At 42.9% G+C, this 13818-nt stretch overlaps 1 protein-coding gene across 3 annotated transcripts in view; it reads left to right on the top strand.

Annotated features, from left to right (window-relative positions):
- Window positions 1–13818, top strand: part of TENM4 (teneurin transmembrane protein 4) — a 600039-nt gene that overhangs the window by 515469 nt on the left and 70752 nt on the right. For all 3 annotated transcript variants that reach the window (XM_059838450.1, XM_059838449.1, XM_059838451.1), the window contains 2 exons: window positions 6705–6966; window positions 13026–13293. In XM_059838450.1, the coding sequence (XP_059694433.1) occupies window positions 6705–6966; window positions 13026–13293 (530 nt within the window). The remainder of the gene's footprint in view (window positions 1–6704; window positions 6967–13025; window positions 13294–13818) is intronic.

Genomic DNA, 13818 nt, shown 5'->3' with positions numbered 1-13818 from the left:
AGACTGGAAGGAATATCCTGTGAGCAGCATCTGAGGACTCTGAGTTTCTCTAGTTCAGAGAAAAGGAGGCTTGAAGAGTGTCCTCATTGCTTCCTACAGCTTCCTAAGGAGCGGGTGTGGAGAGGGAAGTACTGAGCTCACCTCCTTGATATCCACTGATAGGACTCATGGGAATGGTTCAAAACCAGGAGAGATTTAGACTGGACATGAAGAAACATTTCTTAACTGAGAGGCTGAGAGGGTGCTTAAACACTGAAACAGGTTTGCAGTTAAGGAAACTTCCCTGTCCAACTATCCAGAAGCCACTCTGGCAGTCACACTCACATGACCTGAGCTGGGACGGGGGTCCCTTCTCAGCCACACCCCACAGTCACACAATCACACCAGGGTTCCTTACCCACTAGACCTCAGGTTTCCTGTAGCAGTATCTCGTGTCCAGATCCCTAAAATAATTTCATTTTGGTGCAATAACTAAATTACAAAACAGCCCAAGCTGCTGCCTGCAAGGAGGGACCCTGGACAAAGGAAACCCTGGACTTTTATCCCCTCATAGTCTAAGCATGGGAAAGTCTGGAGTTGTCGGCTCCTGTCATCTCTCCATGTGGTCACTCAGCAGTTCCCTGCCTCTTGCCTCAGGCTTTGGCTTAGCCTCCTGCCCCACAGGGAGCTCAACTGCAGCTCACACTGCAGTTGCACACCAGGCTACCAGCACCAAATGTAACCTCAGCATTCCTAGAGGCATTCAATGCCCCAAGCCTGTCAGTGTTTAAGAGGCATTTGGACCTCTCCTCTCCTCTCCTCTCCTCTCCTCTCCTCTCCTCTCCTCTCCTCTCCTCTCCTCTCCTCTCCTCTCCTCTCCTCTCCTCTCCTCTCCTCTCCTCTCCTCTCCTCTCCTCTCCTCTCCTCTCCTCTCCTCTCCTCTCCTCTCCTCTCCTCTCCTCTCCTCTCCTCTCCTCTCCTCTCCTCTCCTCTCCTCTCCTCTCCTCTCCTCTCCTCTCCTCTCCTCTCCTCTCCTCTCCTCTCCTCTCCTCTCCTCTCCTCTCCTCTCCTCTCCTCTCCTCTCCTGCCCTCCCCTCCCCTCCCCTCCCCTCCCCTCCCCTCCCCTCCCCTCCCCTCCCCTCCCCTCCCCTCCCCTCCCCTCCTCTCCCCTCCCCCCCCCCATTTTTTATGATTAATAATTTAGTGATATCACCTAGAACCTTTAGCCAGCAATTTGGTAATGCAGTGCCCATGCACATAAAAAGACATCTCCTGCTCCCAGCAGATCTATTCTTGCTAATTCGTGTTGAAATTATTAGGAAGAAGTCATTAAGATTACGGTTGTGTTAGAGGCAGAATCTGGGCAATCATGCTCAACCAAAACAAAAGCAGTGCAAATTGGGAATGTCTTTCATCTTATCTTTTGTTTGTCAGTGCTAATTGGCTCCCTTTCTTTTAAGAACAAAAACGCAACAGAAGGGCTTCCAGCTGCATAAGTTCTATGCATTGACTACTAACCACTAGCACTTGAGAGAGGATTTATGGATTTTAGCACCTCTCTAATCCACAACTTTCATTTGAGTTGGCTGGAGAAACAGAATTGTAATGAAAAAGAAGAACATGTGCTAGCAACGTGTGCTTGATGCTGTCCTGTTCACACTCGGGGATGTTTGCACCTACTGTAACACTGGTGGGGACTGGGAGGCTTTCCAAGTGATGCTCCAACCCTTCCATGTTATGACAATGAAATGCAGATGATAAAGAGACATTCCAGGAAAAGGACACCCCTGGAGCTGGTGTCTTCTTATTGCCAGTAGTTTAGGCATTACTGCAAAAAGGAGAAACTTTGAACATTTGTGCTTAAGGCTATCTCTGGCAAGCTTACTGAATCTCCTTTGTGGGAAAGTGGGATCCAAACTACACTCTCATGATCAGCTTGCTGTGTATGGACCAGCACAAAATCTGTATCCAGTAGAACAGATTAATATGACTAAAAGATTGCTGGACAGCAATGGCTGTCATAACCTTTTGTTCTGTCATAACCTTGTGTGTGTACAACACCCTACTGCTGTATGTAATCATTCATTTAGATTACAAATACTTGGAGGAAAGAAACCATCTCTTTGCATTGCAGTGGTGCTGTGCCTAGCACAGAGTTTCCTACAGTAAACTGGACCTCTAGCCAGCAAACCTGAAAGCTAAAGGGACAGAGCATGGAGGTGACTGCTGCTATCCAGGCTCCAGACCTTTGTTCAGGCAACTATTTCTTTCTGATTCTTGGGTGGTGAGAGCTAAACCCCCTCTGGTACAAATCTACTTCTACTGGCAGTTCAAGCTAGGGATGCTCCTTCCATGCTATGTCCTTCCCGAGGTCCAGCTGAGCAGGGGCAATGCAGCCAGAGCATCAGTATGCTCCACCAGGCTTCGGTGGACTCCTGGTTCCTAGGAGTGGCTGCCAGACTCCAGAAGCTAAATTAGTTTCAAGGAGCTCAGGGCTGCAGTTTGCTGACTCAGCCCCCAGCAGATACTCAGCTCTAAGTGATAAAAATGACAGAGATCAGCTGTCTCAAAGCAAGGAATCTGTGACCAAGTGGGATTCATCCTAAAGCTGTGATCTCTGTAGGCAGCTGGTGGGGGTCAGTGTACCCCCTGCCTCTGTAGTGTCAGCTCTTCTGATTTCACTTTCTTCACCTTTCTCTCAAGTCAGTCTGCTTCTACAGAAACTTGGTGCACAAACATCAAACAAATTGTCCAGTTGCACTGCTGAGCCTCCAGAATAATGAATATACTTTCCAACTTGGCTAAGGGATACATGCAGGTATTTTCTCAAATGAACAGGCACATCAGTGCATCTGTGTACTCTGTAGGTACTCTATGGACAAAAACCACTTGTTCATAAATGGACAAGTTAAAGAACACCAAAATTCATAGAACCAAATGATTTGGGCTGGAAGCAACCTTAAAGATCATCTGATTCCAACTCCCCTGCCCATGAGCAGGGACAATTCCCACTAGACCAGGTCACTCAAAGTCCTGCGAGATCCATCCTTGAGTCCAGTGACTCAAGTGGTCTGTAAATTGCCTTGAACTATAGAATACCATTCAAGCTAAAATTTGTCAGGGCAGAAAATGTTGTCAGATGTCGAAATTTCTAATCCCAGCCTCACTGCTGATTTAGTGGGTACCATTAGATGCATCTCTTGACTTTCCCAGTCCAGTGAACCAGCCAGTGAAAGAGAGTTAACATTTACTTGTTTTCCTTACTGATTTTTATAGTGTTTATTTAATACCATTTGTAAAGCACTTTCAAAATCATGTAAAGAATTCTTGCTGTTCCAGTTTCTATTATCTTTTCTATTGGTTTGAGTAATTTTTTTTAATAGAGCATGTCTCATCAACTTTTGTACAGCAAAGTTTTCATGTGATTGAGTTAAGTTGGTTTTAAGAACTTGATGCTCTTAGACAAGAAGCAGGTTCTCCTGAACTGCAGTAGCAGGCTGCATGCAGTCCAGAGCATTCCCACTCATACAGGGTCATCTCTCCCATCTTCAGTGTCATTCTGGTTTGGAGAATAAATGGGAGCACACATGCAAGCAGTTACCTTGTTCCAGGGGTCATGAGATAACTGCATAAAACTCAGCAGGTTTATTATCTAGCATATTCACCATAGGAATATCTATTCTTGAAATTGTGCGCTGAGTTGCCTTAAATTGATTTAGAAAATCAGTTTACTGATAGCAGGGAAATAACTGGGGTTTTAAAGTAAGGAAATTTAAAGATACAATTGCATCAGTTTAGCTAGATTGGTTCCTAAGCTGATTTTGTTGCTCCAGGTTTGGGGGTTTTGGGGTTTATTTTTGGCATGATAAAGTCTCCAAATGAGTATGTAAAATTTCAGTTTTAGAATTACAGTGAGGTAAATTTTTCACCTCTGTAAGGGGACTCACTTTATTCCAGGTCTCTCCTATAACATTGCTCAGATACAGCCTGAAATAGTGAAACCCTGGTCTTGTTAAAGTCACATTACTTAGACTGAGCAAAACTCCTATAACTTCAAGGCTTGCATCTAATTACTGCACCAGAGACTTTGTTTATATAACAGAGCATGAATAAAAAGTGACAACTCTCAAACTGCTCTGTTGTATGGATTTCTCTGTAAAGCAAAGTTAACAGACAGTTCAAAGTATCAGTACTGGATTATAAACCACATTTTTAAATAAAGTTTTAAATTTGATTAAAGTGGTAGTTTAGAGAGGCTGCAAGTCCTCAGTATCCCTGGGTTGTGGGAACACTGTTAATACCACAGCAACAAAGTCTCAGACTTTTTCCATATTGCATTCAGCATCTTTTGCATAGCTTTCTCAGAAATACCAAAAACAATGAACTTCCAGAGAAGAGAGATGAGAAAGGGTTACACTTTCCTGTGGGGTTTTTATTTTTTGAGCCTGCTTTGGATAAATAGATAATTTCATCCTTCAGCTTGTCTCTCCAGAGTCTTTAAAGAAAAACAACAAAACAACTGTACAAGTATGGTTTTTACAGAGTGATAAAAAATACATCAGAGATGAGCAGCAAAAACAGAAATAAAATTATCTTATTCCTTCAATCCCAAGACAGTTTTCCTTTTGTTAAATTTAATTTCACTGAGGGAAACTGGGAGGTTTTTTCAGTTTGGTTTTTTTCTGTTTGATTTTGGGTTTACCTTTTGTTCAGTTCATCAAGGCAACTTGAAAGCTGCACCCTGGGACTCTGGGAAAACCAGCCTGTGAGCAACACCGCTTGCTAAAAAAAGCTGCATGGTTCTGTTTTCACAGCTGCTGGAGCCTGACATGGAGGTGATGCTTTCCCTTCTGCATCCTGTTTTGGAGATGCAGAAGAGGCCAAGACATTTCCCCCACAGCAGATTCCATCCCTGATCCAGGCTCAGTGAAGTCAAAGGGATGAAACAGAGGTGTTTGCAAATAAGACCTCTTCCAACTTGCCTAAAAACTTGTTGAGAATCATTTGTAATGTTTATTTCTTCCCTCCTGTTGGCCCATTCAGTGCCCAGATCCATGCAGAGCAAGCATCTCCCTCCCAGCTGAAGGAGTTGCCAAATGCTAATTGACTGTTAAAAACATTCACATCAGGTACAAACGTTGTGCAGCTTTGCTGGCAGGAACCAGCAGGTTACTCCTGAGGCTGCTGCAAGCCAAGCTCCATAGGGCTGGGAACATGATGCCCCAACTCAAGTGGTAGAATAAACATGGCTTTGGCTTTTTGAAGTGCTTTCCACTTCCTCTCATGGAGTCAATTCAACATTCTTTAATGAATAACCTTTTCATAACTCTATTTCCTAAATGGCACCTCAGTCCATAAACCATGAAATAAAAAAGGTTCCCCCAAAAAATTGCTTGACAAAGACTTTTTTTAGAAATAGTTCATGCCTGTTGTTGTTCCTCTGGGATTTCTGCACCCAATCTGAAAACCTCACAATTAATTTTAAAAAATAATTTTTAGATACTTTCTTCACCTTCTTTCTTACCATGTATTTACGAGGTGCATCGAATCTGGCTTTGGGCAATCAAGAGTGTTTCAGATCCCAGTTCTCATGCAGAGAAGCCCTTAAGCTCCTAACTCTTTAAGCACATGAGCAGCTCTGCTGAAACCAGTGAGCCTGATCACATGCATAAACTCTCAGTGAGAGTGTCATACAGCTGTACCAAGCATGAAAGTGAGAAGCAGGGATGAGAAAACTTTCTTTGCCTGGAGCACATGTTTGGCATTGCAACCGAAGAAACAGTGAGAGAAACACAAAGGAGTAAAAACAAGAGGTCGTCAATTTCTGTTGAAATCCTTTCCTTTCTTACTTAACACCTCTTTTTTTGGGTCTATACATAGTAGATACATCCCTGTGGTACTTGATAAAATCTCCTTTTGTGACAAGATGTGAAGTTTAAATACAAAATAAGAAAACCACCAGAACCTTATTCCAACATCTTTACATCCAGAGGATGAACATTTTCCTAAGCAAGGTAACATTCTTTCACACAGCTCTGGAGGGCTGCCTGTTATCCAACACTAACAAAGGCAGATAAGCCACTTGGCAGGAGGTAGCTTAGGGTGAAGTCAGAGACCACAGGCAGTGATTCATCTGCCCTGCTCTAAATGTTTAAGAGTCAAAAAAGATGATGTGCAGAGTGCTGTGGCACAGACACCCTGCTCTGTATGTATTTCTAGTAGACTAGGTTAAGTCCATGACTGGGCTCTCCATCTTCCCTGGGTTGCATTAGGCATTAGTCAGGTTAGCAGAGGTGCCAAGACAATTCATATGGGGATGTGTCAGAGAAGGCTCTTTCCAAATAGTTCATTTCATCACGTGAATTGATCCAATCTTTGGATCTGTATTTGCTTGGATAATCACTACTTTAAAAAAAGAAAAAAGAAAAGGAGTATATATGGCCAAAATAAGTTGTGCTAGAAAAGCACCAACAAAGATCAACATGTTTCAAAAAAGGGATGGGTATGATTTCAATACACATGAGGACAAAGAAGCTGAGCTTGGACTCCTGCCTCCAACACTTGCTGTTATTCAGGTAAACTCTATTTGGGCTGCAGATTTTAGGTTCATAAAATGAGTCTGATGACATTTCTTGCAGTTATTTTTCTGGGGTCCTTGTTAGACAGTTGAAACAAACAGATGGGGTAGTGCTTGCACTAATTTTGTATTCCATCTCTTAAAACAGCTTTGATCTTGTTACCATTGGTGGAATCTCCATTATCCTGCACTTTGAGCGGGCTCCCTTCATCACCCAGGAGCACACGCTGTGGTTGCCGTGGGATCGCTTCTTTGTGATGGAAACCATAGTCATGAGGCACGAAGAGAATGAGATCCCAAGCTGTGACCTCAGTAACTTCGCCCGGCCCAACCCTGTGGTCTCTCCTTCTCCACTCACTGCTTTTGCAACTTCCTGCTCAGAGAAAGGTCCTATTGTTCCTGAAATCCAGGTATGAAACATCTGAGCTGAGGCACAATAAGTCATAACATCATAGAATAGTTTGGGCTGGAAGGGACCTTAAAGATCATGTAGTTCTAGGCCGCCTGCCATAGGCAGGGACGCCTTTCACTAGGCCAGGTCGATCAGAGCCCCACCCAACCTGGCACTGAATTGGGATCGGGGCATACACAATTTCTCTGGGCAACCTCTGCCAGTGCCTCCTCATTCCCATCTTCTTTCTGTGCTTCTTTTGACAGCTTTGAGCAATACAAAAGCAACTATTCCCCTGCTTTCCTAACAATAAGCATTCCCCGTTTGTTACCCCATTTTTCAGACATTTGCCAGGAGCACTCACTCCCGGGCACTCACTTTACCAGATTACTTTTCCCCTATCCCTGTGAGATAGAGGCAAAGCACTTGTGGCTGACAACACGTGAGCTGGGACCCTTGTGTGACCGACAACAAGCCCTTGGTCTCAGCCCTTTGGCATTCAGCATGCCCAGCACCAGGCTGATGCCCTTCTGGCTGATTCTAATGCTTATCTTCTGTTCAGGAAAAAATTCCACCCACTGGGCACTTTAAACCTTGGTGGTGGAATGTTGGAGTGAACTTTCCACTTGGTGGAAGTTCCACTTTCCAAGTTGATTGGAAGTCACACCCTCCCCCTCTACTCAGCTGCTGAGACATGCAGTCAGCCAGCAGGTGGGTGAGAAGGGGCCATCCTGCAGAGCACCTGAGTTTTATTGCATTTCATGACATTTGGAATAGATTAGCCAAGTGAGAGGGTTACCTTTTATTTCTCATCCCCATTTTCCTTTTTTATGAGTAAGTGTAAGCCAGATAAAGATCCTTAACAATCTGCTGTGGCTTCAAAGTATTTTGTTAAATGGAAAGTTGTGTTTTAAACTGAATAGTCCAAGGAACCAAATTATCAATATTTCTTAAAAACACTAATTCTGTTGAAACACATGGATGTAGCAGCATTCAACCTTTGCTACCTTGGACGTGCTGCACTCTGGATTTTATATGCCAGCATTCAGCATGTCCTGAGTATTGCTTTTAGTGACAATAATCTGCCAAGGAGGAAATAATAACAAGTGTAGAGACAAATTGTGTGCTTCCAGCCTGACTCCACTGGGGTTACAGTACCATTAATGAGGAAAGAAGTAACTTTATACCTTCTAATTTTAATAAACCAGGTGCTAAACCCAGCAACAAATAAAGCTAGTGGTCTCTTTACCTTTCTTTCTGGACCAAGTCTTATGATCCTTTCTCACACTAATTTCCAATTATGGTTCCCATGTTTCTCCCAGCATAATTACTAATTAAGTCCTGTATCTTGTAAAGTCTATCATATTATAAATTCTTGGTTCAGTATCTTGATTTCCAAATCTTTTTATGAAATAAACAGACACCATGAAAGGTCAGTGCTGCCTGGGAAAAAGCAAATATCTGATACAGCGCAACTATGATCATAACCTCAGTCATTATTTGGTACCATGAACACCTTCCAGTAGACCAGGCTGCTAAGAGCCCCATCCAACCTGATTTTGAATGTTTTCAGTGTTGGGGCATCTGCCATTTCTCTGGGCAACCTCTGTCAATGTTTTACCACCCTCATCAAAGATATTTAGTGCCAGTTGAAATGTCCAGATGATATCTTACTTGACCTCCAACTGCCAATCCAGAATGATCCCCCTATCAGTGCCCTGCATTACATCTTCTGGATATCCTTGTGAAAGGCAGATCACTTGGACATCCCAGGTCCCACTAGACACTTGTAGTTACGGAATCTAATACATAAGAAAGATTAACTTTGAGATTATAAGGAGTTCATGTGCAGTTGTCTGGATATGTGCCAAATATCTGAGCCCCCATTTAAGCAGACAGAAATCTAACCAGTACATCAGTGGAGCCCACACATCTTTTAAGCTGACTACCCTGAAGCTTTCTGGTTCTCACTGATGATATCAGTTAGATTCCACTGACTGAAAGTGATGTTTATATGCCTACCTCACATGAGCATATTTATAATTTGACATCTGGATTTAGATGCCTTAAACTGGAATTGAATCCCACTCTTAAGTTTACAAGGCAACACCAACCTTCTAAAGAATCTGCCGGTATCTACTGTTATCTGTAGGCAAGACCTAAAAGAGCAGTTCAGAGCAGATACCTAACTTAGGCTCCTAAATTGACAGAAGATTAATCCCATACATGATGAACACAGTGCTTTTCCTGTGTGCCATATGTCTGAGCTAAAACCTGTAAATCAATATTCCACCTCAAATATTGACAGGTGAAGGTTAGCAGAGTTTGTGATGCTGGAGTTTACAAGAGAATCTGATTTGTGGCAGAGTCCTGACTGTACTGCACTTCAGAAATGGACTACTTTTCATTTCTATACTGGATGTACATACAATAAAAAATAACCTAGCTGTCCATTCCTGCAGCTGCATTTTATATTACACAGTTCTCAGTAGGAAAATGTTAAATATAAAAGGTGTAAGCACATAGCTGGGAGGAGGTGACAAGCAGATAGCAGGGCTAGGAAAGAGGTTTTGACAAGTGGGTAGATAAGAACCCCATGAGCTCCAACAAATAAATGCAGAAATAAATTCAGTGCTCTCTACCTGGATGCATTTAAAAAAACCTAGTAGTACATTTTAAATATTTGATTCAGGTGCCTATAGACAGATTTGGGGCCATTCAGGATGCCCTGAAGTACCCCTTCAGGCCTCCAGCTGTAGCTTCAGAAAGGTGGAGATGTCAGAAAGGTCCATGTCAGAGTTGGCATGCCCTTGCAGAAGTTTTGGATACCATAGTGTGTTTCAAAAGCTCTAGATGTCTATGTTAAGGCCCCTGAATCAGACTCAAAATGCTTTTCCTTTTTAAAATTCTCTCTGAGCATCTTACAAAAAAAAAAAAAAGACATTGACTGTTCCTTGCCTGTCTGCTGGCAGAGTAAAGAGTAGCTGTAAGAGACATGTGTAACCCAGCACACAGAAACAAGATTTCCTACCTTGTCTCATGCAAAGAGTAGAATGATTGCTACTAGGACAGGAGCAGATTCTCACCAGAGAGCCAAGAGAACATGACAGTGAGAATTGTGACCCTGTGTAAATCCTCAGTAAGCCTGAAGAATCTGCTCTTCTGCCTGCCCAACCTCATGGCTGGACCTCTTTAAAAGAGCAGATTATATTGGTTAGTCTGGGATAAACCCTAAGAGTCTTTAACAAGGCCTGCAGTCAGAGCATATGAATGTGTCTGGGCCAAACAGCAATTATCAAATAGAATTAAGAGCACAATTTAGCTCTTATTTCTTCTAGCATATTCAGATTATTTAAAAGCTTGTTTTCCCTCTTTTCTTCCACTGATACCCTACTGAATTTTACCCCCCCCCCCCACCAGTGCCATGTTTTGTTGCTAGTTTGTCACCACTTTCAAACTACAAATACATTTTGAATCACCTGAATTACTATTTTAACCTCTCTTCAAGCAGACACCTTTTAACACAGCCCCTTGTGCTGCTCAGTGCCTTGGCAGTATTGGGCTGACCTTTTCTTTGGAATGGTAGACAGCCAAGATAGGTCACAACAGATAGAAATAATTACTTATGACAAGGATCTGAAGCAGACTTTCTAAATAGTATCTCCATGACAATTACTTTTGCCTGTTTTTATCCTAATGGGGTCACATATGAAGACAGATTTGATACAAGGGACCATCTTTACTGCAATTTGGCTGAGCTCGTCTCTGGTTGAGCCTGGTCCCCATCCAGCTTGTTGATGATCTCATAAAATATATTTTGAAAATCCTGGGTTTTCCCAATTCTGTCATATTTCAGCCTCCTAAGCACTGAGATATGTAAATTAAAAAGACTGCATTAGAGATGGTAAATATTTATGAGCACGGTGGAATGGGGCTTTAACTGCTGGATATGTTTGTTTTCAAGTGCTGCAGCACTCCGAGCCTTTTAGTTATCACTTTAAAAAGTGTTGGGCCTTGGATAACATCTCAGAAGAGGTGTTTTCAGGGGCAGATTATGAGATTTGTCATTTTTGATAACACTAACCAGAAAACCTGTAAGAGTTGAGCAACTCACCATGCCTGGGAAGTTTGCTGCTCCCACATAGGAGCTGGGTATAGGAGTGACATAACTTGGAAGGCACAAGGATCATGGAATCCTAGAATCTCCTGAGTGGGAAGGGGCCCACATTGAGTCCAGCCTCTGACCCTCCACAGGACACCCCAAGAATCAAGCTGTGATAGATGTGATCCCTTCCTGATGGGTGGATCTCTTGACCCACCTGCCTTCAAGCTTCCCCACACTTAATATTCAGAAGGATGATTATTGCTAGGGATGTCACCCTGATTTTCTAGGATTTTCTAAGCCTTCTGATGTTTACATTCTTGTGGAGAACTTTCTCACACCCTGTCTGTAGATAACACATTGTTTTGCATTCCTTTATGGAGGAGGAGAGACTTGATGGACTGTTGGTTTGCCCAGTGGCATTGGAGAGGTGGCACTGTCACCCTCCAATCCACTGTCACTTTTGGAAAACTATAAATGTTGGAGTCAGGAAATAAACTTCCCTTTTGTTCTTCACCTTGGAGCAGCGGTGTGTGTCTGTGTTCTTTCGTGTTCCTTAGCGACACTAGGGATATATTTTCCAAGCTCATTTAGGGGTCAGCACACTGAAGAACTTCAGAAGTGGCACAGGAGAGGACTGTGCCAGCTGTGACTTTTTAACACATCCCATAAAACCACCAGGCTTTCCAGCTCACTGATTAGCTTCTATCTTCATTTTTCAATATTCCCCAGAGGTTGCTGACTTGTGCCAAAAATATCCAAGTTGGGTGCTTACCCAAGAGTGAAGTTTTCTTGAAAGTGACAATGTTTTTCTCCTAAAATTTTTTATCAGCATTTTGCGTGAAAAGATCAGCACAGTGTCAGAGATATACTTGTATCAGTTTCCATAAACTTTCCAAGCATTTCTCCATTAAAAAAAAAAAAAGAAAGAAAAAGAAAAAAAAAAAGAAGAAGAAAAGCAAAATTTTAAGTCCTGTTGTTACTTTAGCGGGTAAATTATCCTGCTGAAGTCCCATCCTGAAAATCCCATCTTTACTGAGACTTCTCTATTCTGAAAGCAGGAAAAACTGTCCTTGATGTTTCTTCAGTCTTTTCTGAAGTTTTGTTCTGTAATGGGCACCTTAGATAACTGTCCCAGTCAGTCAGAAATACCCACATTTATGGCTGGGGGAGAAAATAAAGCAACTCACTTTGAATATAGAGGAGTTTGAAAAAGAAAGAGAAAGAAGAATGCAAGGGAATGGAAAGGAGTTGTAGGTGGTAAGTCAGCCGGAAGTTTTATCACTTAAGTAAGAAGGCAAGGAATCTCAAGCAAGTACCAGAATAAGTAGGAACAAATGTGAACTCAAAAAATAAGGGTGAGAATACAGATAAAAAAAAGGCTAGAGGTAGATGGTAGATCGGGTAGAGAGGTCAGAGAGGAGGTAGGAGGAGGAGCAGTTTCAAAATAGGAGAGATGGGTAAGTCAGAGGAGGGATGGTGGAATCAGGATTCACTAATGTCTTGGAGAGAATTGCAAGTTATGATCAGGACCAGGAAATATCCTTAAGGCCAAGTAAGATGCAATATTTTACTGGGAAAAGGAAGCCAGGAGACAAAAATTAGAGGCCTCTAAAACCTATGAGGATAAAAGACAGAAAATGGAAGCTAAACTGATGAGCTGTGATTATCTGAGATCTTTTTTTCTCCATGGGTCCTGGTACTCCTTTTAAGAGTGAGTCTCTTTGTAAACACTGACTTAATGTGACACTTTGTTCTCCTGTTCTCCCATGTAACAGAGATGGAGAAGGCAGGAGGCATTCCTTAGCTTCCAGAAATAAGTTACGTATATGATTTCATACTCGATGCCTACTAGGTGCCTTTTTAGACATGCCTGCCAGAGCTTTTATACAGGTGTGTTTGATAAATTACAGCTTCACTGCCTTTTCCTGTCTGCTCGCTGCTGATTTAACACCTCATGGATTGCTTTTCCACAGGCTCTACAAGAGGAGATTAACGTTTCCGGCAGTAAAATAAAAGTGAGTTATCTGAGCAGTCGCACAGCTGGCTACAAATCAGTGCTGCGGATCAGCATGACCCACCCCACCATCCCCTTCAACCTCATGAAAGTCCACCTCATGGTGGCCGTCGAGGGACGCCTCTTCAGAAAGTGGTTTGCAGCAGCTCCAGACCTGTCCTACTATTTCATCTGGGACAAGACAGATGTCTACAGCCAGAAGGTGTATGGGCTCTCAGAAGCCTTCGGTAAGTGACCCCAGGGTTTGTGCCTCCTTTTAGAAGCAACTAAGTGGCAGTGAAAGACCTTGTCCTAGATCATTATGGTCTGACTGCAGACACATGAATGGTCCCTGCAGATTCACTGCAGCACACATTCCCCAGCAGATGAATCACAGAATGGTTTGGGTTGAAAGGGATCTTAAAGACCATTTAGTTCCAATTCCCCAGTCATGGGCAGGGATGACACCCATCAGATCAGGTTTCCCAGAGCCCTATCTAACCTGGCCTTGAACACTTTCAAGGACAGAGTACAAATACTTATCTGTTCTCTGGCTCATGGCCCAGCACGTGCATCCTAAGCTGCTCCCATCATATCCATACAGAAGGAATTAACTGGGACTAGAAGTGTTTGGCTGCCTCTCACCTATAGCCAAAAACTGTCAACACTGCTTTGAAAGAAATCCCTAGGACAGAACCCTGATTACCACTGCTCCTTGTGCCTGACCTTCAGGGTTGGTCTGATCTTAGTTTCCTCTTTGTTACCCATTCAAG

This window comes from Haemorhous mexicanus, chromosome 2 (assembly GCF_027477595.1).
Source record: "Haemorhous mexicanus isolate bHaeMex1 chromosome 2, bHaeMex1.pri, whole genome shotgun sequence".
In the NCBI taxonomy this organism is placed as follows: domain Eukaryota; kingdom Metazoa; phylum Chordata; class Aves; order Passeriformes; family Fringillidae; genus Haemorhous; species Haemorhous mexicanus.
Note: the sequence above shows the minus strand (reverse complement) of the source record. Positions and strands in the feature narration are given on the sequence as shown.